The sequence below is a fragment of the Anabrus simplex genome, chromosome 1 (assembly GCF_040414725.1).
Source record: "Anabrus simplex isolate iqAnaSimp1 chromosome 1, ASM4041472v1, whole genome shotgun sequence".
Classification (NCBI taxonomy): domain Eukaryota; kingdom Metazoa; phylum Arthropoda; class Insecta; order Orthoptera; family Tettigoniidae; genus Anabrus; species Anabrus simplex.
This window is the reverse complement of record NC_090265.1, coordinates 680,805,238-680,831,794: the sequence shown is the minus strand read 5'-3', so window position 1 is coordinate 680,831,794 and position 26,557 is coordinate 680,805,238. Positions and strand designations below refer to the sequence as shown.

Here is a 26,557-nt window from a genome sequence, read left to right as displayed (position 1 = left end):
CGCACCCGCGACTCCACGGATGTGAGAAAAGTGGTAGAAGAAGAAGAGGTAATGGGTTAATTATGGAGTTGGTATGGAGTTTGGTAAATTTAGTACATTAGATGGTAATTTTTCTTCCAGTATAAAACTAATTTAACTTATCGAGTGGTGTGTCCGGCATATGAGGTTGTTGATGAGGTTTTCCTATGCCTAAGGAACGAAGCATTTCCTATGCCTAAGGAACGAAGCATGTTCCAAGCCCTGCTAGAATTCATATTTGAAGTCATGTTTCGTAGGTAAGTAAATGTAGTGTTTCTAACGAGCTGTTTAATTTGATTTCTAAGGGCCCGATACATTTCGAAGTCACTTTGGTCACAAGTTCATTTAAAGCGTCGATAAAGTGCATCACAGTGGGCCATCATGTGTTTACTTTCATAATTCAGCCAAGGACAAGCTGGGCGAGTAATTTTTATACAGTATGTCTTTTAAGGGCATGTTTATCGTACAGAGCGATTACAAGGGAGTTAAACTTGTCTACTTTCGCGTCTATATCGTCCAGTAGGAGTGCTGGATGTCATTCCAGGATAGATTGTGAGTGTTATGTCTTAAGTCGTCCATATCAATGTATTTTATGTTTCTGGAAATAACATACTTAGGTTTATATTTTGGCATTCGGAGTGAGTAGGATAGGAAGATAAGGCCATGAGTGGAGATGGCTGGGACTAGAATCTGGCCGTCAGTTATAATTTTGTCTGGGTTATTTGTCACAATGTGGTCAATGAGCATGTGTGTTACGTAGTTATCTGTGTAAGTGTGATTCGTAGGCTCTAGACGGAAGATGGTCACATCACAGGAAGAAAACATGTCAATAAATTGTTTAGTTTCGTATGTTTTAGTAAGTAGGTTAATGTTAATATCTCCTATGGCTATCGTAACTAAGTGAAGTAAACGAAATTCAAATTCAGTCATATTTGTTATTTTGGGCGGATTGTATACAACAACTATAAAGAGTTTCTGTTGGTTAATAATGACTTCACCAAACATGAATTCTGGCCCTAGCTGTACATTGTTAGATGATACACATATCACCCGGCTTTGTCAAATCGTTTCTGTAGTACATAGTCACCTCGCCTCCTCTTCTGCAATCGGATCTATCGTGCCGTAAGGGAGAATACCGGTAAAGTTGTACCATGCCGGAGGGTATGCTTGGTATAAGCCAGCTTTCGTTAATGCCAAGAATATGGATATTATTTTCCCTCATTATGGCTTAAATTTCATCGAAGGAGAGCGCGTTGACATGGCAGCACTGTAAACAGTTGGTAGATGTAGATAAAGCCTGTTAGTATAGTTATTAGATATCCCCCTCCCCCCAATAAATGAACGCCACGTTTTGAGTTCCATTTTGAATCTATTATTTTAATTTCTTTGGTGTTTCTAAACCAATGCATCATGATTATAGATTTTGAATCAAACAAGTGAAAGATCTGTTTGGTCAACCTGTTTCGTTCTATTAATTTGAGGTGGCCGTAAAATCGAGCCCGTCTTTTGTGGATCGTGTCTATAATATTCTCTATTATGTTATAGACTTCTTTGTTGACCTTTTTTGTGGGCGCCATACTTGTAGTTGGACCCCATGATTCCCCTAATGATTCCGCGCTTCTTTTTCTTCACTTCTTCGAGGAGTCCTTTATTGGCATTTAGGGATAGGATTTCGGCTGCATACATAACTGCTGGCTTCAGAACCGTTTCGGAGTGTTTTGGAAAGGCATTTTATTAGTAGTACTATTGCACAATTAGTCCTGGACATCCTGTACGTACGCTGCTCAGAAGGACGTATTTCCAAGGCCCTTACGGCTGCCTGTCACATCATGCGGTTATTGAGCCATTCGTGCGCCTGCACTAAAACGGAAATAACTCCTAAGGCTACAGTTACATTGGACGCAGGGTCGACGCGACCATACTTTGATGCCGACGAGCGGAAAAGTCTATCCAGGATGAGGCGGGCGAGGTTCTGGTACAGGTCGCGGTTATTTAACACCAGACCAGACCAACCAGCCGTAAACTCTCCTCTCAACAGCCACTGCATCAGTCCTTACGGTTCAGCTATAAAATATCTGAATTTAAAACTTCAACATACATTTTTCATTATTCCCAATTTTATAAATTCTCTCTCTCTCTCTTTCCTCCTTAATCCGTTTACCCTCCAGGGTTGGTTTTTGCCTCAGACTTAGCGAAGGATCCCATCTCTACCGCCCCAAGGGCAGTGTCCTGGAGCGTGAGACTTTCGGTCGGGGATACAACTGGGGAAGAGGACCAGTACTTCGCCCAGGTGGCCTCACCTGCTATGCTGAAAAAGGGCCTTTTGCGGGGATGGGAAGATTGGAAGGGATGGACTAGGAAGAGGGAAGGAAGCGGTCATGGCCTTAAATGAGGTACCATCCCGGCATTTGCCTGGAGGAGAAGTGGGAAACCACGGGAAACCACTTCCAGGGTGACTGAGGTGGATATAGAAGCCCCTCTACTCAGTTGACTTCCCGAGGCTGAGTGGACCCCATACCACTTTTCAAATGTCATGGCAAAGCCAGGAATCGAACCCGGGCCTCCGAGGGTGGCAGCTAATCACACTAACCACTACACCACAGAGGCGGACATTTTATAAATTTTAATCTGATATTTGTTGTGGGAAACATGTTCAATAAAATTGCTTTTACACGCCTCAAACTTTCAATACTTCTTCCTCTCTTGTCCCTCAAGGCTGGTTTCATATCGAAATTGAATCATTAAACAGGCTACGACTTGGGATTGGAAGATCCAAGGATAACCTACTGATATGTGGTTTCTTGTAAGAACACTATACCTCACGCGACTGTGGCAACATAGACGACACTGCGTCGTCATGAACCCCCATACGAGTGGTCGTTTCTTGATTTTTCCCTGAGGAACGCCAATCCTATAGGCGTCACGAAGTTTTGGTGTGACGAATTGTAAATATATATTACATTTGTTGTAATAGTTTAATTGATTATTCTGTCACGTTGGCCCCACAATGGTATTTCATTTCTCATCAGTTCAATTTAAGTAGTTTTTACATCAGGAAGTCCGGCTCCATGGCTAAATGGTTAGTGTCCCGGGTTTGATTCCCGACAGGGTCGTGAATTTTAACGATAATTTTTTAATTTCGCTAGCATGGGGACAAGGTGTATGTGTCGTCTTCATCATCATTTCATCCTCATCACGACGTGCAGGTCGCATACGGGATTCAAATCAAAAGACCTGCATCTGATCAGCCGAATTTGTCCTCGGACACTCCCGACACTAAAAAAGCCATACAGGATTTCATTTAATTTCATTTCATCAGGAAACGTATTGATTATTATCTCAGTCATATTGCGCGAGTCGTGTGAAGTCGTCTGGTTAGACTCTGAGGAAAAATCAAATACGTTTGTTCGGTTCAAAGTTGACGGAACCAATCGGGCGAGTTGACCAGACTCGTCAGGCTGGCTGCAATGTAAGGACTCTAATGCAAGACTGAATGTTTGTTTTCCTTCCGAAGATCTGGTCAGTCGGTCTAAGAAGTAAGTCTGATCTGGTCAGTCGGTCTAAGAAGTAAGTCTGATCTGGTCAGTCGGTCTAAGAAGTAAGTCTGATCTGGCCGTATCCTGCGTCCTGTGTACAGTACGGAATATTGCACGTCCTCAGTCATTCGTGCAAATCAAATACTGTGATGATGATGATGATGATGATGATGATGATGATGATGATGATTGTTGTTTAAAGCGGCCTAACATCGAAGGTCATCGGCCCCTCAATTACTGTAAAAGGTATTCTTACCTTAATAAGGTTTAGCTCAGTGTATTGCGGCACTGCCAGTTACGATCGCTCCGTGCTCGGGAGACTGGTGAATTCGAATCCCCCGTCCACCTCTTTCCCATTCTTAGTTCGCACAACTACACCTAAACTCACAGACAACAAACAGCGGTACATGAAGCTCACCCCAATAGGGGTGTACTAGAAAAAGCTGTTACAGAACATGTCCTCGAACACACCCGGCGATAAAAGCCAAACGCTAAAAACATCTTTATAAGATTATTGATATGAATAAACACATTTTTGGTAAAGAATACGTAATTAATCACATACTTTTTCCTAATTGTAAGGTTAATTTTTTACTGCAAACTACACTATAAAATCTTACGTGGGTTACCTTTTACTGATAAGTATATACGATCACGGAATATTCTGTAGATACTTCTATGCTCAGAAATGACTTCCACTCATACTCAGGGTCTGCCGTTGAGGCAGCATACGCCCTATCAATAAAGTGCTCGGTTGGTCGTTTATATTTCTTATACCTAGCTCGACAGTGCAGTCGCTTAAGTGGGGCCAGTATCCAGTAATGAAGATAGTGGGTTCGAACCCCACTGTCGGCAGCCTTGAAGTTGATTTTCCGTGGTTTCCCATTTTCACACCAGGAAATTGCTGGGGTGTACCTTAATTAAGGCCACGGCCGCTTTCTTCCCATTACTTGGCCTTTCCTATCCCAACGTCGCCATAAGACATATCTGGCTCAGTGCGACGTAAAGCAAATAGCAAAGTATATTTCTTATTGATAGCCTTCATTAAAATCGCCACAGCTAGCCTCTCCACTATTACAGATCAAAATCTCATAAACCAATGCTTTCTCGGCAAATGATCTACACGACGGCGAAAAGCGCCTCGAAGTCCGTTCGGTAGTCTTCGAGTCAGCCCACGCAAACGTAGACAGACACCTACCAGGAACTTCATTCTTCTTTCTTCGATTTCGGCCATCTATGGACCAAGTAAAGTAACCCCTCATGTTTTTGTCTCCTTCCTTGATTGTTGGTCTCTCCAGTATACATTCACCGGGCGAGTTGGCCGTGCGGTTAGGGGTGCGCAGCTTTGAGCTTGCATCCGGGAGATAGTGGGTTCGAACCCCACTGTCGGCAGCCCTGAAGATGGTTTTCCGTGGCTTCCCACTTTCACACCGGACAAATACTGCGGCTGTACCTTAATTAACGCCACGGCCGTTTCTTTCCCCACTCCTAGGTCTTTCCTCTCCCATCGTCGCCATAAGACCTATCTGTGTCGTTGCGACGTAAAACAAATTGAAATAAATAAAAAGAGAACACCTAAAGACTAGAGTTCATATTCACAGGACATGTTCATTATTATGTTCTCCAGAAGCGATTAACATTTCAGTCACTTAGGTTCAGCATGTGTCTTGTTTCCCAGTAAGCACTGAGTCCTCCATGGGCACTAATAACTTGTTCCATACGTGATGACATCGACGCGTATAAGGCGCGAATGGTGTCCTAGGGTATAACCATCCATGCTGCATTCACCTGGTTCCACAGTTCATTTTTGGTAGTTGGCATTTGGTCAGAGCGCTACCCACGTCGTTTCACCATATCCCACACATTTTTGATTGGCGATAAGTCCGGTGATCGGGTGGGCCAGGGCAACAGTCTGACTTCCTGTGACAACAAGAAAGCACGTTTTCGTGCAACGAGATGTGGTCACGCATTGTCCTGCTGAAATATGGCGTCTGGGGTGTCGTGCAGAAAGGGTATGGCTACGAGTCGCAGAATGTCATTAACGTAGGTCAAACTGGTCACAGTGCCCTGGACACGCACCAACTGTGATTTGTGGTGGTACCAAATAGCACCCCACACCATCTTGAGTTGGCGCTGTATGCCTTGTGCGAATGCAGTCAATGTGATGCCTCCACCCCTGTCTGCGGCGAGCCAAAATGCGGCCATAATTTTCAAACAAACAGAACCTGGATTCATCCAAAAACATTATCTGCTGCCATTCCTGTCTCCAGTGACGTCCTTCCATACACCATTGCAGTCTAGCATGTTTATACACATTAGTCAAAGGTAGGCGGAGAAGTGGACGTCGCGCCGGTAATCCAGACCGTAATAAACGGCGACGGACTGTCACTCCTGATAGTGTACTATGTGTTACAATGTCCCAATGCTGCACCGGAGCCGAGGAGGACGCAGATCTGTCCTGCAATGGCATTCGGATGAGGTGTCGATCTTCTCCGGGGATGGTCTGGGCGGTGCGACCAGACCCATCTCGTCGTGTTCTACGGCCTTTTGTGAACCATTCTGTACACACCTATTGCACTGGCGACACACTTGGTCTCACACGAGCAGCAATTTCTCGGATGGATGCATCACGTTTTCTCATGCCAATAATACGCTCTTTTATCAAACTCACTCATTTGACGGTACGGTTCTCGCATACGTCTGCGAAGCATCCTAGATGTCTACTCATGTTACACTGATCCATTACCTTCGGTTTATAGTGACGATGAGAGGCGCAGTTACCAGTTGGTGGTGGTGCGCCGTGATATCGATGTGGACCTTGAACCTGAGGGCCAACATGGTTTAAATGCTAATCATTTCTTCAGAACATACTAATGCACATGTTCTGTGAATATGAATTTCCTATCTCTAGTATTTGTAGGTGTTCTGGATATTTATGTACATGAGTGTACATCCCTTTCCTTCTTCTGTAATTCTTCAGTTTTTCCTTCTTTTGTTTAAGATTAATCATTTCGTTTCATAAAGGCATTTCAAAAACAAGACTGTCTTAGATTTTATTTGAACTCCATTTCTTTGATTTTGGTCTACACACTGACCACCTGTGAAAAAATCATCGCATGGCAGCATTTGATTCAGACATAGTGAAGCAGAAGGAACGCTAGAATATACTCATTACTGTTCAAAGCCCGCCTAGTGGCCATGATCAGTAAGGGGTCAAATCTGCATGGTCTGACACCATGATTAGCCGGTTAGAGTACCATCATTCGAAATCACTACATTGCGTGTGAAAAGCCTGGATTCGTTTCCAAACCTCTCCACAGTGTTCACATGGAGTGAGGGTATATGCCACTGTCGAAGGTGATTCGTCCGTCGGATGGAGACGTCAAGCCTTGCTACTATTCGACAGGAGTAGGCTCTCTTCCTACTATCATATATCACTTCATTCATTTCACTTCATAACTCCTCTGATGAGATTGATGTCAGGAAGAATATCCGGTCGTAAAAAACGTCGCTACGAAGATTCCCCACACTTCAAACCCGACCCCGTAGAGAAACGGGACAAGGGTTGGACATACATACTGCACATACTGCTCCCAAATTGCCCGTTTCCAAGGGTACGATACATACACACACTTTACTGTTCGAATGTAACTAATTTAACGCTCAATGATTGGCACCCCCACCCCTTATAACCCCTGAAAAGTAGCAGTTTGAAATGTGTGTCGAGGTATGCGTGTACATAGACTATAGTACTGTCTACCGTCACTAGATGGTGTTGCTGCTTCCCATACTTGGCCCATTGCAGTTTGCGAGTACGTTGGTGGACATCGATCAGACAACATGGAAGCAGACAAGCATGGACAACGGTGGACAGTGTGGTTTCTCTGGAGGGAAGGAGTAACAGCTTCAGAAATCCACAAGAGGTTAGTAACCATATATGGGAAACAGCATCAAGCCACAGATCTGTGTTCCGTTGGGTATCAGAGTTGAGAGATGGCAAGGACTGTGCTGAAAAACGCAAAAGCACTGGGCGTCCAGGAAATGACGCAAACCAAACAATGCCCAGCGTGTCAATGACTTGATAATAGAGCACAGGCGAATCACGTTTGATGAACTAATGAAGGCAACAGGTCTATAACGGGGAACTCTCCACACTATCATCCATGATGATTTGAAGATGAAGAAGGTGTGTGCACAGTGGGTACCCTATTCCGTCACCAATACGCAGAAACAGAAGCGCGTGGAGATTTGCCAACAGTTTGGCGCAACAGTACAGTGCAGATCTAGTGGAGTTCTTTGAGCGTCTGGACACCGTCGACGAGACATGGTTCTCTCACGAAACTCCAGAAAAGAAACGCCAGTGTATGGAGTAGAAGCATACTGGGAGCCCTCGTCCCAAGAAGACACGACCGAGACTATACGTGCAGAAACAAATGGCGACTGGGTTCTGGGATCAGGAACGGATATTGCTGGGAGATAGGCTCCCTCCCAAAACGAACCTCAACAGTAATCGGTACTGCAGTTCACTGCACCAACTCCACCGACGCATTCAACAACGCCGCCACGGAAAATGGGGCCGTGACATTCTGCTCTAACACGACAATGCCAGTCGCCGACTATTGGTACCGTGGGTGAACTACGGTTTACTGTGCTGTCACATCCTCCATATTCACCGGATCTGGCACCTAGAGACTAAGCCCTATTCGACGCAATCAAAGAGGTCATGCGGGGTAATAAGTTCACCACCAATGAAGAACTTCGTGCAGTTGTCCACCAGGGGCGCCGGGATACCACCAAAGAATGGTTTGATACGCAAATACGGAAGGTGCCAGAACGATGGCATAAGTGCATAACCACTGGCGGGGAATATTTGTGATTTAATCTGTATTCGTTTGTTCAGTAAATGGTTCCTGTGAACACGGAACAATTGTAGAGCCCATCATTTCTGAACACCCTAAGTATGAATAAGCTTACAAAACTGTACGATACCTAGAAATAGCGGGAATTTTCAATCGACGATTTAGGTATTGCATCCCATTTGGACTCTCTTGGAACACTGGAAAAAAAAGCCTAAATACAGGTCTGTCCGGGGTAAAATGTGACTTCTGGTATCCCTATATAGAGCATTACTATTTATGGAGTCTGTGGGCAATGTAGCAGGCACAGAAATGCCATTTCATTTGTGAAAAAATTAATAATACCGTTGAAATATGATAGTAGGAAATAATTAAAAGTGTATCGTAGACAATATGTGGTTAGACACTGTATATATGCTGTACATTATAAACTGTAATACCTCAAAGCTTTTATTTTGTCAATTCCCGGTAATAAAATAACCGCTTCTAAAATTTTCCGTTACTGGCTAGCACTATGCCTTTTAATACCAATCCATGGGGTCACGAACATCTTTGCCTAAATAAAGTTATGTTCCTTATAGGTCTCCTAAATAACAATCTCTTCTACTAACGTTTCATGACCTCATTCTTGTGCATTGCTTGGTCTAACATCTTTACTTCTACCTGTTCCTTAATTTTTTCAATGTGAACACCCAGTTGCTTATGTTTCGAATTAATATTGAGGATATGTATTTTACAATGTTTTGTCGTTTACTTAAAGAATCTAAAATAATCTCCCATGTCATTCCATCTAATCAATGAGTCTACAAATGAACCCTTGTTCAACTTCTCTCCACGTGTGTCTTCTCCTCAAATATATCCTAGTTTAATTTACTCGAATTTATGTCCTGTATCATCATGCCTTCATATAGCCAACTGACCTCCTCAAGTAAATGGTAGGGGTTGTAACTGAGGATGTACTGTAGTGATGAAAGAAATTCATTTTTGGGTAATGACGAGATCTTCCAGTTAGGAATTTAAAAACTTAGGTGATTACATGGAGATCTCTTTTAGCTTAACATCAGTCAGAAGAAGGCTAGAAAGTATTGACCAGAGCTGGGATTTATATACAATAAAAATGTATAAATATGTCCTTTCATATGGTCTAAAGAAATTCACAATGGAGTATTTTTCATTAAGGTACGGAAAGGGTTATTCTGCCCGAAGGCAGGTCCGAACCTCCGCAGAGGTATTCCTGAGCCGGAGTTTACGTGCGGTAGGGTGGCCAGTTCCTTTCCGCTCCTCCATTCCCTTACCCCCCACCAACAGCGCGTGGCAACCCATCCAACTCCTGACCACGCCCAATGTTGTTTAACTTCGGAGATCTCACGGGATCCGGTGTTTCAACACGGCTACGGCCGTTGGCTATTTCATTAAAAAGGTAAAAATTAATTTAAAGAATAATTGTCTACAGTACATAGTATCAAATGTTAATACTAATAAAAACAGTAAGGTTAAGAGATGTATTGCTTAAAAATGAAAGCCACAAAAATAAGAATTTAAATTCAAGTCACAGTACAGAAGTTTAACCTTTTTGATGTGAGTCACAGCCGGTTGTGTGAAATGCCCAAAGCCAGGCAAGAAAGAAAAGAAAACATTCATGGAGCAGAACATTTTTCTATATTTAATATAAATTTAGCTTTGAATTACTGATGCTATTAGAATAAATTATAAATTATGTTCTGAAACTAATAACTTTAAAACCATAAAATATGGAATATATAAAATAAAACGTCAAAGTTTGTAAACATATGGGAGTTTTCTTCAAATATGTAAAATCATGCACAGAACTGGAAATATGAACAAATATTGAAAATAAAATTCGTTTTAAATCAGTTCAAATATCCTAATTCGTAAAGATATGACAAAATTTTAACCGCAGCCAATTAAAAGACAAATAAGTATTTACACAGAAATCCTAGCACGGGTAATGACTTAGGAATTAATTCATGGTGTCTAGAGAATGATGTTTTTGTACCTGGAAGGCGTGTGAGGTCCGAAGAAGGTTGGCTCGCACTCTTGACACAGTCCTTCAATGTACTCAGTCCAGGAGGCGCATCTCATGGCAGCAAAGGCTTTCGGCTTGTAGATGGACTCAGCGAAATAGAGTGGTGCTATCAGGTGACTGCACACCACTGAAACAAAGGGGCGGTGCACCCAGGAATCTAAGGACGGACATGAGGCAGAGGTTAGTAAAGTGTGTTACACACCGCATGCAACCCAGTACAATCAGTGCGTCTAAAACAAGGTACAGCATTAGTCAATTAGTTGTTCAAAAATACTTGCATTCAAAACTTATAGTGATATTTAAGCTGCAAATTTGGTTTTTATAATAATGAAAGAAAATTATTATTATTATTATTATTATTATTATATTGATAGTGGTTTAACGTCACACTAAGATATTGAAAGTTTTCGGCGACGCAAGGATGGGAAAGGGCTCGTATTGGGAAGGTAGCAACCATGGTATTAATTAAGGTACAACCCAAGCATTTTTCTGCTATGAAAATGGGAAACCATGGAAAACCATCTTCAGGACTTCCGACGGTGGGATTCGAACCTACTATCTCCCGAATGCAAGCTCACAGCTGTACGACCCTAACCTAGTGACCAAATCGCTCGGTTTTAAAATGTGCTCCTTATTTAGTTTTATGATACAGATATTTATGAATCAGTGTCTTATTTTCGATCAAATATCAGTCGCTGTTTTTATTCACTTCCAAAAAATGAGGCATTGATTGTATATAGACCTATCATTGATTGTTTTGTTTCAATTTACTTTATCATCTCAGTTTTGTCCGACTCGTTGGCTGAACGGTCAGCGTACTGGCCTTCGGTTCAGAGGGTCCCAGGTTCGATTCCCGGCCGGGTCGGGGATTTTAACCTTCATTGGTTAATTCCAGTGGCCCGGGGCCTGGGTGTTTGTGCTGGCCCCAACATGCCTGCAACTCACACACCACACATAACACTATCCTCCACCACAATAACATGCAGTTACCTACACATGGCAGATGCCGCCTCATCTGAGGGTCTGCCTTACAAGGGCTGCACTCGGCTAGAAATTGCCACACGAAATTATTATTATTATTATTATTATTATTATTATTATTATTATTATTATTATTATTATTATTATTATTATTATTATTATTATATCTCAGTTTTGATCGTCATTCTTTCAATTCGTTTCATCAGGGACAATAAGGTCAACGTTAGACCCTTAAGAACATCATCATTATCACCATCATCATCATTATCATCATCATCATATCCTTAGCATATGTATTTCCTTCTATCTCATATGTCTTTATGTCCTTATTTATTTATTTATTTATTTATTTATTTATTTATTTATTTATTTATTATCTACTTCGACAAAATTTAGGCTCTGGAGCTGGCCTCTCTGCATATTGAAACCAGTAACACAGTGATAATTCTAATGCTCGTATCAAAATGGCTCACGTAATAACGTATTTCAATATTCTTAGTTTACATCTTTCAAATATGAAGATGAATTAAATTATTGAATCCAGACAACCTACCTTACACCGATTACTAATAATATATCCAAAAATGTAATTAACGAATGTAAAAACTAATAATTGAAAACATGCAATTAATTATCACTAAATTCTTTCTCTGGGGAGAAAATGTACTGTATTTTGATGATGAGTCATAACGCAGGAAAAAAGTATATTCCAAAAAAAGGGCAAGAGTGAGGCCCAGAACAAGATGGATACACTCTGCCAATAGCAGTACAAGAAAAAAGAGACTGGAATGGAATACAGTTACTGAAGAGGAGTGGTGAAGGGAGAGGCACCGGTAGAGAAGTACCATCCACACCGGTAGGAGGTGGACAAGGGGATATGAAAGTGATGATGATGTTACCAAAATGACAAATAGGGGCTAATACGTCTGAACATAGGAGAGAAACGCACTAACTGAGGTAGATTAACACCCAGAGTGTAGAAATTTACATAGTAACTCAGTACCATGCATGGTACTAAACACTCACACGAGAAGCATAAAATTAGAAATAATTAATCCGTGAAGAAGAAGAAGAAGAAGAAGAAGAGAAACAAAAATACTAAGAAGAGTAAACCTTCAACGACAGACCATCTTTACCGATCTTTGCTCCCTTCAGCACCGACGTTATTTTATGTTTGTGGGACATTTATGAGGCCCGATTTTATGATGTTTTAGATCGTAGATTCCCAAGCAGAATATCGTAACACTTTACCATGCCATGAAATTTTGCTAATGTGCCCTTAAATTCGGTCACCTGTAATAACATAACCAATATTACGAGGCACTTGCTGATTTATCGTGTGGATTATTTCTGCCTAACTAAATATTGTCATGATAGATCATTGCTTTACTTTCTCACAAAGATTTATTTTACTGTCACTGCCTTTCTTATCATCGTACTTACGTGAGTAAGCATTTTTAACATTGAACATTATAAAATAAATAATTAAGCATTGTTATGTAACGCTGGGCTGATTATCGAATAGCAAGTTCAAAGATTGGACTCAGGATTCACAAGATTAAAAAAAAATCACATTTCTCAAATGTTGCATTAAGCTAGTTTAATTTCGAGATAAAGATTTTTTTTTAAATGTTTCATTAATTGGTACAGTATATATATTTCACAAGAACATCAGCACACTACTGTGTGTGTGATGAAAGGATCCTGACTTTTTACAAAAAATGCTAGTAGACGTAATGTTTCAATTTGAAGTAATAAACTATTCGTATGCACAAATAAAAGAAACTGTTTGGAGTTTACAGAATACAACACATTCATAGGGGATTATCAAATAAAGTGAGCTAGATTGACAATTTTGAAACATAAAGGTAGTGGTGCAGTTTTTGATAATGCCTATTATGATGTTGTTGAGTGTATTTCTGGTGATACCTAACCCTTTCAAGATCTTCCAGGTGTATTTTGTAGTACCCTGCTACCAAAAAGCAATCCCTTAACTGACCAATACTCAAGTCGGATGTTGTAATATTCGCTTAAATATGGGAGGCATGGTTCACAAATATCTTTCTTTTCTCTGTCAACCTCAATCGCCTGCTCAATGTCTTTTTAAAAGCGAATAGCGGGACCTAACACTAAAGAAGTGTGCTTTTCTTGGAGGAATGGCAATGATGTCGGCTCTTCTTTTCGATCCCGTAGAAGACACGCAGCGTATTTCTTCATAAACTTGCCACTTCATCTCCCTTAATGCTGAAGCTAGAGCTGATCTAACCCTGTGATGGCGATTGTTTCTTTGCAGTGCTCCCTTTGGACAGACACCAAGCATGTGTCCTAAAGTTTTAGTCACACCGCACTCAAAATTACGGCAGCGGGTTGTACTTGTGCACCTTCGAGGGACTGCTCGAACCGCCGAGATGTTGGACGATATTTTAACGACGTTTGTCCACTCTGAAGACGATAATCCACTACGATTATTCACCCGAAAGTTGGCTTAGGGTAAGTCAGCAAATACTGAGAAGCCCCTTCCTCTCAAGGAGGGAGAAGCCCATGTGTGAAAGGCTTTCCCCCTTAAGACTCTTCTTAATCGCCTGCCCGTCCAATTGTTGTTATCAGCTTCGTTGAGATTTAAAATACCAAAGACAGATTTCCTCTCACAGCGTAAGTCTCTGACAGGATGGAGGTGGGCATCTTTGACTCGGAGCAGACGGTTACAGATGCTGAAGAGTTGCAAAGATGCCTCCCATTTAGATTACACAAAGCCCAGTCTGCGACAGCTTGTTGGAGCATATTGGCCTATCATTCCATCTGAACAGTCGTGAGGAAGTCCAATGATTTTCTTCACAGCTCCTCTCAGTAACTTATATACATTATCTAAAAACCTATTTTTAATCTTTACTAACAGTGCACACTGTAGGGGATATACACCGATCAGCCAGAACATTATGACCACCTACCCAATAGCCGGTATGTTGACATTTGGCATGGATCACAGCGGCGACGCGTCTTGGTATGGAAGCAATGAGGCCTTGATAGGTTGCTGGAGGGAGTTGTCACCACATATGTACACACAAGTCACTTAATTCCCGTAAATTCCTGGAAGGGGGTCGATGAGCTCTGACGCCACGTTCAGTCACATCCCAGATGTGTTCGATCGGGTTAAAATGTGGCGAGTTGGGGGGCCAGCACGCCAATTACAACTCGCCACTGTGTTCCTCGAATCACTCCATCACGCACCAGGCCTTACTGAAAAATGGGAAACTTATCGTCACGAAGGGGCGTGCGTGGTCTGAAACCAGTGCACGATACTTCTCGGTCGTCATGGTGCCTTGCACGAGTTCCGCTGGACCCATGGGTACCCACGTGAATGTTCCCCAGAGAATAATTGAGCCGCCACCAGCTTGTCTCCGTCCCGCAGTACAGGTATTACGGAGCTGTTCCCCTGAAAGACGATGGATTCGCACCCTCCCATCGACATGATGAAGAAGGTATCGTGATTCATCAGACCATGCAACGCTCTGCCACTGCGCCGACGTCCAAGGACGATGGTCACATGCCCATTTCAGTCGTAGTTGCCGATGTCATGGTGATAACGTTGGTACAGGCATGGGTCGTCGTCTGCGGAGGTTCATCCTTAGGAGTGTTTGGTGCACTGTGTGTTCAGACACACTTGTACTCTGCCTAGCATTAAAGTCTGATGCTAGTTCTGCCAGATTTCGCTGGTAAGTCTACCAACTACAAACTTTAGACGTTTGGACGTGGTTTCATCTTGGTTTCGCCACTTGTTAAAGACACAGCACACCTCGAATACCCGACAAGTCATGCAGTTTCCGAAATGCGCATGCCGAACCTCCCGGCCATCACAATCTGCACTCGGTGAAACTCAGATGGATCGCGCGTCTTCCGCGCTCTACACACGGACAGCACGCGTGTGTCTGACTAGCAGCCATTCCTCGTTAGGTGACGCTACTATCGCCTGGATGAGTAGTAGGTAGATGGTCATAATGTTCTGGCTGATCAGTGTATGGGACTTGGCCAGATATGCTGATTAATGATGCAGAGTTTCTAATCAGGTTTCACTAAGGGCTAAATGCACAATTTTTTGTTGTTTATATTCAGGTCCTTTATGACCGCAGCTTCATCAAAGACAATGTCATCAGTGCATCACTAAAGGTAACGCCAAGATAATCTGATGCGTTCGTTGATATTTGTCAAAGAATGTATAATATAATCGTCCGCAATGGTAATGTTGATTTGTTTTCCATTACTGAACTTAGAAATCAGTAAATTTAATTCTAACTGAAATGAAATATAATTCTTTGCAACGACAGGCCATTCATGCAAAATATTTGCCTTATATTACAGCGCCAAAAATATAGTCTTGAAGTACGCGTGACATGGAATAGAAAATGTATGGGAACGTACTTTAGATGTTAACCTTATTCTCCATTCGTATGTCCGGCTCCATGTCTAAATGGTTAGCGTGCTGGCCTTTGGCCACAGGGGTCCCGGGTTCGATTCCCGGCAGGGTCGGGAATTTTAACCATCATTGGTTAATTTCGCTGGGTGGATGTGTTGTCTTCACCATCATTTCATCCTCATCACGATGCGCAGATCGCCTACGGGTGTAAATTGAAAAGATCTGCACCTGGCGAGCCGAACATGTCCTCGGACACTCCCGGCACTAAAAGCCATTTCGCTTCTTTACCATTCTTATTCTACAATCTACATAAGTCAGCTATGTGTCTGTGAGCAGGGATGACATCTGCTTGGGCAGTAGTGTCCAAGCACCATGTAAAATGTCGTATTATCTCAACTGAAAGCAGAGAACAAGTGTACATGCTCTAGATAGATGAATTACTGTACGTTTTTTCCAATCTCAAAATGAAACCAGGATTTTTGTCAGCGCTTTCGTCTGTGAAAAAAATGTGAGTACATTGTGAATTGTAAAATTAAAACAAACATTCAGAATGTAGCAGAATTTGTAAATGAAATTTTCTACACGTGTATGTATGTTAGAACGTTATGAGGCTTTCCACGTAATCCTCTATGCAATGTTTCACACACACAATGAAATACCAAAGTATTACCTGATTTAATTTTTTTATGAAGGGGGATTAACATAGATGTATCTCCCCAGGTCTGTTTTATATCAAAGTTCATCGTTTACTGCGTGGGAATTTTAAACCTCAGTAAAATATATGTGGTGGTTTGTTATGTGCCTATCAGCCGCTCCTCAAGGCTGTTTTGAGGGAAAGTTGGTGGAGTTTGTTTACTGTTTTAAGGGGAGTGGGAGGCATTATTGTTTTAAGAGGAAGTAAAACTGGGCAACCGTCCTCTACTAATATTAATGAGAGGGAAAAATAGAAGAGGTTCGAGTCTAATATAAATATATTGGGCAAAAGAAGGAGAAGGGCCATGAAAGGCATCAAGGGCCTGAAAATGAATGACTCCATAGCACTCGCAAACGTAATGCCGTCGGACTCGGAAAAAAAAGAGTGGAAACTAACAAAGGGAGGTCTCAAAGGAAAGATCGTCTACGAGGAGGCTGACACAAGTAAATGCAAGCAGTGCCCGACTCAGTTCAGAGCCACTGGTGCTCCTTTCAGTCGCCCCTTACGACAGGCAGGGGATACCGTTGATATATTCTATCGACCCCACCCCCCAAGGGAAGTTAAAGGAGAAATGAAACACATGGTATCAGATTAATAATGTTATCGGTTTTACGTCCCACTAACCACATTTTATAATTTTCGGAGACGCCGAGGTGCCGGAATTTTCCCCCACATGTTTTCTTGTTTTTACAATTGGCTTTACGTCGCACCGACATAGATAGGTCTTATGGCGACGATGGGAAAGGAAAGGGATAGGAGTGAGGAGAAAACGGTCGTGGCATGGGTTCAAACCCCACTATCGGCAGTCCTGAAGATGACTTTCTGCGGTTTTTCCTTTTTCCCAGGCAAATGCGAAAGTTAATTAAGGCCACGGCCGCTTCCTTCCAACTCCCAGCACTTTTCTCTCCCATCGTAGCCAGAATACTTATTTGTGTCGGTGCGACGTAAAGCCAATTGTAAAAAAATGCTATCCGCCGAATACAAGCTCACAGTTGTGCACCCCTAAACGCACGGTCATCTCATTCAGTATCACATGGGTTCTTTTACGTGCCAGTAATTCTACTGACACGAGGCTGACGTATTTGAGCACCTTGAAATACCACCGGACTGAGCCAGGACCGAACCTACCAAGTTGAGTTCAGAAGGCCAGCGCCTCAACCGTCTGATGTACTCAGCCCAGCAGAGGTCACATTATTATTATTATTATTATTATTATTATTATTATTATTATTATTATTATTATTATTATTATTATTATTATTATTATTATTATTATTATTTCTTTTTCCGTTAGGGTTTTCTAGGGACCACGTGCCAATTTCCATACTTCATACATTGTTGTTCCTTTTCTTCTTCTTCCTCCTCCATTGCTCCTCCATCTTTTCACTATGTCCCCTTTTCTTCTTTTCCTCTCCATTTCGAGCCTGTTTCCTTTGCCTTCCGACCTTGGAATCCTTCCATTTTAAACACTTTATTTCTCTAAAATCTCTCTCTATTCTTCTTCTTCTCCTCTTTATTGTTTCTTTCCAAATCTTTCTTAACTTCAAGGATCCATTTTGTTGTTGATTTCTTGTTCCAAAGATGTTTGATTAACCTGTTGTCACCCATTATGTAAATATGTCCAAAAAATATCAATCGCCTCTTCTGCATTGTTTTAGTTATGTTTTATATGTTCCGGTATATTTAATCATTTCTTCATGATTTCCAGAGTTGTGTAGTTCTTAGCGGACCGAGTATTTTCCGTATAATTCTTCTTTCCAGTACTTCTATTATTTATTCAGTTTATAATTCATTACTAGACATTCACTCGCTTATAGGCATTCCGGTTTGACTAGTGTCGCTGCGTTGAATTTTTAGATTTAAACACATTATTATTATTATTATTATTATTATTATTATTATTATTATTATTATTATTATTATTATTATTATTATTAGAACAGTAGCGAGGTCACCAGACAAGAACAGAAGTGCCAAAATGAGATAGGTCAGAAACAGAGAAACACGTCTAACAAAATTGTGAGCTGTTGGAAGAGAGTAGTTAGCAAACCTTGAGTGAAGAAAATGAAGCTAATATGATAGGACTGCTCCTAAAATAAAAGATCTGTTTACAACATGTCATAGAGGAGAACGAACATGCTTTATAGATTGCATCAGGCCTTATCTTCACCATCTGTGATCACATTTTTTATGTCTAGCGTAATTGCACGGAAGGACGGTTTGTACTTTATTTTATGTGACATGGACGGGATGCGACGTTGCATTAAAAACATCCTCACTGAAACACGAGAACACTATTACACGCCATTAGGAAATAAAATTTAATGAAAAATATACTTCTTCACCCGTCATGTTTGCACGCTGTAATTACGGAGTTATTACCCTAATAAATACGTACAACGCTCCGATACGAGCGATGTGATTGTAAAACAGGAGAGCCAGGGGATCAATATTATCTTCGAGTGGCCAATAGAGATAATGCTACGACCGAGCTGGTCTTTTAAAGGTGCTACGTGCAATACAGGTTTAAAAGGAGAACATACTCTTACCGTAGCAAATAGTAAATGAGGAGTGTTTATTCAATAATCCACAGAAAAGCAACTCAATGTTGAAAACATCCTAGGGATATGATAATAATAATAATAATAATAATAATAATAATAATAATAATAATAATAATAATAATAATAATGTTATTTGTTGTACGTCGCACTAACTACTTTTTAAGGTCTTCGGAGACGCCGTGGTGCCGGAATTTAGTCCCGCAGGAGTTCTTTTACATGCCAGTAAATCTACCGACACGGGGCTGTCGTATTTGAGCACCTTCAAATACCACCGGACTGAGCCAGGATCGAACCTGCCAAGTTGGGGCTAGAAGACCAGCGCCTTAACCGTCTGAGCCACTCAGCCCGGCCCTAGGGATATGAGGAAAGAATTTTTAGTAATTAAAGTATAATAAAAGTATGAGAATATATTCTTTATTTATTCCTAAAAATTACAAACTTTTCTTAATGATCGTTATGCGGCCGATTAGATTAACAGTTTACCTTTTTTCTGCCACTACGAGCACTAATGTAAAAAAATTAATTGTTTCACTGAAGCACCACTAAGAGCGCTACTGTGAGTCAATGCAGTGTTTCACGTAAGTACTTATAACTGCATTCGGTGTGGTCATGTTTCAAAAAATCAAAAATCGCGCGAGTTTATTGAACCAAGAAACACATTAACAGAAAGAATTATGTAAATAAGTTACTTTGGCTAGGATTTGAATAAGGAAGAAAAAGACTAAAGAAACAAGCGATTTTAGGCTGCTTATCCGAAAATTCATTTAGGCCGAAAGTGATTTTCGAAATTTGTTTATGTTTATTTTGATAGAGCTATCCAAGACTCACAATTTGAAATCTTCCCTGGCCCTTTAGCTCTTCATCTTTCGGCACAATTGAGGAAATTGCTTAATTTTACGTTTTTCGTAGCATGGGGACGCATACTTTGTCTGCTAAGACATGTTTTCAACATTAAAAATACATCAGTATTTCGTCCACATGCATTACAGTAGTTGAATATATATTATCGATTATCTTGAACAATCCAGACCAGAAAGATGTAATTCCTAAAAGTTGTACCAAACCTTATCATGGGTACCTTCCAAGTGCCTTTTATTTAACGTTTCTTGCACTTTTCCCACAACTTTCTTAACGTGGAAATAGCGCCTTTGGAACAGACACTCCTCAAATATGATATACAAAGAGCATCTTCAAAGTTCGATGATTGATACCATAACTCAAAGGAAACAAAATACGTTTAGTCTCATTCAATGTTTTCTCCAGTGGCTACGATACTCTTTTGGCAACGTGTATACAGCTGTTGAAAACTGACAGCGAAGGGTTTTTTCTGGAATCGATCAAAGCACTGATGTCTCACATCTTTAGATATCCAGTATCTCAGCACAATGTGTGCTTTTCAGGAATCTCTTGAGGTGGGGGAACAAAAAAAGAAGCCTGCAGGTGCCAAATCCGGAGAGTACGGTGAATGTTCATGACGTGACGCATCATTAGGAGTTTCCTGTCCATTCAGAAAGCGTGTGAATCAGTCGTAAACACAGTAACTGGTTACAGTTTCTGTTTCGTACGCTTGCACCTACATCCCATGAGTCTTCGTCGCCGTTTTTTCCGAATTTTTAACAAAAGCTTGATGTTTATGCGTTATTCCACTGCACTATTAAACGAGTCTTCGCCCGCACCAACCTGCTTCAGCTCCGTGGGTTTAATGCTATGTGGCGCTTCTCGAGATGTCTTTCAATTCACATGCACGCCGTGTCACTGCGATATTTGTCCATCCATCTTACTTTGTAGACACACCTTGTATTTATGTGTAAGGGTTGTGTAAATTAAAATGAAACTTTAGTATCAGTGTCGTCATTCGAAGAAAAAGAACGTTGTTCATGCGTCGATAGATGAGTATGTCAAGAAGAAATCTGGTATCATAGGAAGGTGCTTGTGTGCTGTTTGTACGTGCGGAAACAAGGTAACTATGCACAGTTTGGGTACGTGAACGAATCATATCCATGGAATTTCATTACACTTGTTGTCATAAATGGAAGATAATAATTGCTTTTAAGAAAAGATTAAAATGACATTATATTTTTTGCTAGTTGTTTTACGTCGCACCGACAGAGATAGGTCTTACGGCGACGATGGGACAGGAAAGGGCCAGGAGTAGGACGGAAGCAGCCGTGGCCTTAATTAAGGTACAGCCCCAGCATTTGCCTGGTGTGAAAATGAGAAACCACGGAAAACCATTTTCAGGGCTGCCGACAGTGGGGTTCGAACCTACTGTCTCCCGAATACTGGATACTGGCCGCACTTAAGTGACTGCAGCTATCGAGCTCGGTAAAATACCATTATTACTAGAGAAAGAATATATATACATACTTAGCTACATTCCGCCTATGAATTCTACTGCATCACTGCGCATCAGTATACCTTTTGTTCATGCATCACTTTTGCTCGCTTAACTTCTTTGAACTCCTTTGCTTCATGTTACTTGGTGAGGTGAGTTGTTGACTTGTGCCCGTAACTCATTCTTTCTTTCTTAATCGGTTTACCCACCAGGGTTGGTTTTTCCCTCGGACTCAGCGAGGCATCCCACCTCTACCACCTCGAGTGCAGTGTCCTGGAGCGTTAGACATTGGTTCGGGGATACAAGTGGGGAGAATGACCAGTACCTCGCTCAGGCGGCCTCACCTGCTATGCTAAACAGGGGCCTTGCGGGGGGATGGGAAGATTGTAAAGGATAGACAAGGAAGAGGGAAGAAAGTGCCCATGGCTTTAAATTAGGTACCATTCCGGCATTTGCCTGGAGGGGAAGTGGGAAACCACGGAAAACCACTTCCAGGATGGCTGAGGTGGGAATCGAACCCACCTCTACTTAGTTGACCTCCCGAGGCTGAGTGGACCCCGCTCCAGCCCACGTACCACTTTTCAAATTACCTGGCAGAGCCGGGAATCGGACACGGACCTCCGGGGGGGGGGGTGGCAGCTAATCACACTAACCACTACACCACAGAGGCGGACTCCAATACTCATTTATTAATATAATTATTAATCCAGGGATCATGTTATTTTTCTTTCAACAATAATTTTTGTGTTATTCACGATATGCTTTTCAACTGCATTTTCCCGTTTGAACTGCCCGCGCTAGTCATGATGGACAAAGATGTTGTCAATTCACAGACATAGCACTTCCATTCCTGGACCTCTGGAAGGAAACAGAAGACGGTACGATGAAGCGGAATGGCACAGAAGAGTCTTGTGCCTACAACGAAATAGTCGCCGTAGTTGCGTGTCTATATTTCTCTAGTAATAATGGTATTTATTAATTTACCGCAAAGTTTACTGTTGATTTGTGTGAAAGCAATTTTTATCCTCCATTTAGAACAAAAAATACGAAGAAATTTCGTGGATACGATTCGTTCATGTAACCGCCGACTTCTACCGTCGTCTAACGGGGAAAGAACACTGTACAGTGTTCATATGGTATTGGGAACATTATCATGGACGAGTAAGGATGTGCCAAATGTAGGTCGGGCACAGGGAACACCATGGTGAAAATATCCACTTTGCAAGCAACTTTGAGTCTGAAACACCATTAACCTTTTCAATACCAAGTTTTATTCACCCTTATTCATGTCCATCCGGGATTTTTCTTGGTGTTTTGTCAATGGCTGAAATAGGGCAACGCTGTGAAATATGAGACGTATGGTTAGGCGACTGGTGCTGTATCTAACATCTCCTGTATGGCTGACATGGTTGACAGTTTCTTCGTTTTATATCCAACAGCTGGGAAACCCACTCGCGTTATTAATATATTCCACAGCTCCTTACGCTCCCCATTCCCGTCTGTATATTTCCATTTGTGTGGAAAACATTAGTTACCATGGCTTATGCTGCAAAACTCGTAAAACCCGAAATCCCAAGGCGCAACAGCCCCGAAGGGTTGCAGGATATTTGCGGTCACGGAAATTTGTGGTCACCGGACATTTGTGGCCACTGAAATAAACTTGTGGCCACTCAAAGAAATTTCTCAGCAGTCACTGGAGATTTGCGGTCACTGCAGCAGGGGGTGGGCCTCATTAGTTCAATATCGGGATATCACCGCTAACCTGCCTGGGCTCCTGCTTCCTCGTTCAAAATTAACATTCTGGATAAAGTGCCGTAGGAATCAGCATTTTAAAACATAATCTACTGTCGACCAAATTACTATATGTACTCGAGTATGGAGGTTGTTCCTTAAGTAATCAATAGGCCTACAGAAAATCTAATGACGTCATCATTTTCCTTGCTTCATTTTAAGCTCCATTTTAGGTTTTGAATTTGTAATTATAGTAACATTTGTTATCGTGCGTGGAACACAAAAAGTATCCGCTTTTAAATGTCTTTCAATTTAAAAACATTATTACTCAAAAACCCGTCATCTGATCTCATCCAACTTTCAACACAATATGCATTGGGATGTTTTATACTCTGATTATAAACTGCAGAATATATGTTTCCAAAAACATGACATGACTTGTTTTTCTCTTTCAGATACACCCAAGTGACGATTCCTTGTTGACATTCCCTATACTTTCTGTACATATAACGTTTGTAATGCGCACACTGATGGCTGAAGGTATCAGTCTGTAAAAAATAATTGGCGCGAGAGAAAAATGTTGTTTTCGAAGCGAGCAGGAGCCCAGGCAGGTTAGCGATGACACCCGAGATTAAGCTAATGAGACCCACTCCCGGCTGCATTGACCACAAATCTGTGACTGCTGGGGAATTTCTGTGAGTGACTGCAGAATTCCGGACACCCCCTTTAGAGCCTTGGCCTACCAAGCGACCGCTGCTCACCGCGAAGGTCTGCAGATGAAAGGGTGTCTTGTGGTCGGCACAATTAATCATTTCGGGCGTTATTCTTGGCTGATCGGGGCCGCTATTTCACCATCAGATAGCTCCTCAATTGTAATCACGTAGGCTGAGTGGCGTCCAACCAGCCCTCAGATACATACGACTTACTTCATGTTCGGCTTCTCATAAAGGCAACCACGGTTCATCTACCACAAAGGCACGTGAAAATTTTAAAATTAAATTCCACGTCCCTGTATTCCGGCTTCCACGTAAGACTCCATGTTATGTGGCTATTATCATGATATTAACAGGTATGTGAAACTACGAAGTACTAGCTTGCTGTCACGTCTCCGTAAGCTGTAGAAGTAGTTACTGAGACCTAAAATTAATACTATTATAATTATCTGCAGCCGGTGAAAATTCTTGTTCCTCATGATATGATCAAGATATGCCGTTTCATCTTTTCTTTATTGTGCCTAATAAATTTCGGAGAGTCTCCGTACTTCCTCCTTCCTTATTTTTACTTTCCTCAGAATGTCCAGCTTCCGATTGTAGATCCATGTTTCAAAGACCATAATCATACTTCTTGTAGCCTTTTCTTCAATGCCCTATCTTCTTCACCATACAGAAGGAATAAAGTAAACGCGTGTCCTCGACCCGCGGTCGTACAGTTCTTTCTCAATGAAGGCGAGGTGTATGTACAATTACAACAATAAACCATCCCTTCTGTACTAATAAATCTCTGGGAGTACCAGGAGTCGAACTCGGACCTCCGAGGACGGCAGCTAATAACGTAATCCTTCCGCTGCTGAGGCGGACACAGAATGAATTACCAGACATAACATTTAATAAATTTTGAGAATGAGAAATTAATGAATGCGGACTCTTACATCGATATATAACTGTCGGCTGCTATTATCTCATGTCCAGATAAAGTGGTGAGAGAGAGAAAGACAACAACTCCGATCGATAGCCAAGAACTCTTCTAGGCATTTCATGCGTGGTGTGGGTGGAAGTCAGCATAGTACAAAACAAAACTTTAGCTGCAATCCATTTCTGTTGGTCTTCGCTAGAAATTATTAGCAGGGAGTGAATACGTTACAGAAGATGAAACAAAATAACAGAACTGAAAGGTACAATATACATTGTAACTATATTGCTAAATAGATGTTCATTATATTTGTAATCATAATGCCCTCATTTCAAATGAAATATGAACTTTATTCTACAATTAGTAGAAACAGTTTTGGTTTACATTTAGTTTCTCTTTAATGAGGCATTGAGCAGGTCCATTTTATCCCAACGGTAAATGACGGAAGTGAAAGTTACGGTGGATAGTTTAGGTTTTAAAAGGAATGTCTGTGAACTGGCTATGTGGATGGAGGTATGTAATAAATGTACGATATCACCTGCCTGTTGTAAGAGGCGACAGGGTTTCTCAACTTGGGAGTATGGATTGGCGACCACGGTTCCCATAGCTAAGTCTACTCCCATTTAGATGTGTCAGGCTCCTATCCGACTTTCCTTGGTCAACTCTTGTTCTTTGCCGACCTCGACGGTACTATATTTTTCGTGGCCTAGGGAGTCTTCCATTTTCACAGCCTTTTTGACCCTTCCCTTTCTTTCTTTCTTTCTTTCTTTCTTTCTTTCTTTCTTTCTTTCTTTCTTTCTTTTTTTTCTTTTCCTTCATTTTTCTAACTTTCGAACCTCTTCCATTTGCCTTCTGTTTGCCCTGATTAGTGTTAATAGAGGATGGTTACTCTTAAATCTATAATCACCACCACCACCAGTCTGAATTAATAGCATCGGCTGGCGACTACGAAGTCCCTATATGAGTCTGGTGTTGTTTCCACGTGCTTGCCTCATATTCTTCTCTTTAATGCATAAGGGGGAGACGTACTAGAACCTCATACCAACGTTATCCCGGATGAATTTTCACCCGCCAATTATTTTCTTATATATTATGCCTAATTTTATTGGTATTTTAAGTGAAACTTTTGCACATTACTTTTTGCGCCTTATATTATTTATACACTTAATAAACTCCTGAAATAATGTACGAACACAAAACTGATCCTTTTCTTTGGAGTCATTGTGCATTTGTTTGCCTTTTTTTTCCTTAAACATTAAAAGAAAAGCTGAAATGTATTAATAAAGGACTTTCTGGCATTAAACTTCTCTTGGCCACAATTCTAACAAATAACGCTGCGGTGATCTGCACACACAAAGTTTGAGCGTAAGGAGAACTTCACTGAGTACTCCTTGTCACTTCCCTTGCACATCTTGCATCTTCCCTGTTTTGGATCCGAATCAGTTCTTATTTGATTCGTTAACTAATGAATTGTGGGAAGACTATTCGAAATATTCAAAACCGGTTCAATTGTTGTTCTAAGTTTAGTCAGCAGTGTTCTTGCTACCAAACGTTTTGTTTGAATGGTGTTTTGAGAATTGTGGAAAGAGTGTTCGAAAGATTTTAAAACCGATTCAATTGTTGTTCTAAGTTTAGTCAGCAGTGTTCTTGCTACCAAACGTTTTGTATGAATGGTGTTTTGAGAATTGTGGGAAGAGTGCTCGAAACATTGAAAACCGGTTCGATTGTTGTTCTAAGTTTAGTCGGTAGTGTTCT

At 41.3% G+C, this 26,557-nt stretch overlaps 1 protein-coding gene across 2 annotated transcripts in view; it reads right to left on the bottom strand.

Annotated features, from left to right (window-relative positions):
• LOC136872076 (inactive pancreatic lipase-related protein 1) overlaps window positions 1-26,557 on the bottom strand; it is a 344,511-nt gene that overhangs the window by 11,399 nt on the left and 306,555 nt on the right. The window contains exon 7 of one of the 2 annotated variants that reach the window (XM_067145939.2): window positions 10,428-10,614. In XM_067145939.2, coding sequence (XP_067002040.2) covers window positions 10,428-10,614 — 187 coding nt within the window. The remainder of the gene's footprint in view (window positions 1-10,427; window positions 10,615-26,557) is intronic. The other variant, XM_067145944.2, reaches the window with a different exon arrangement.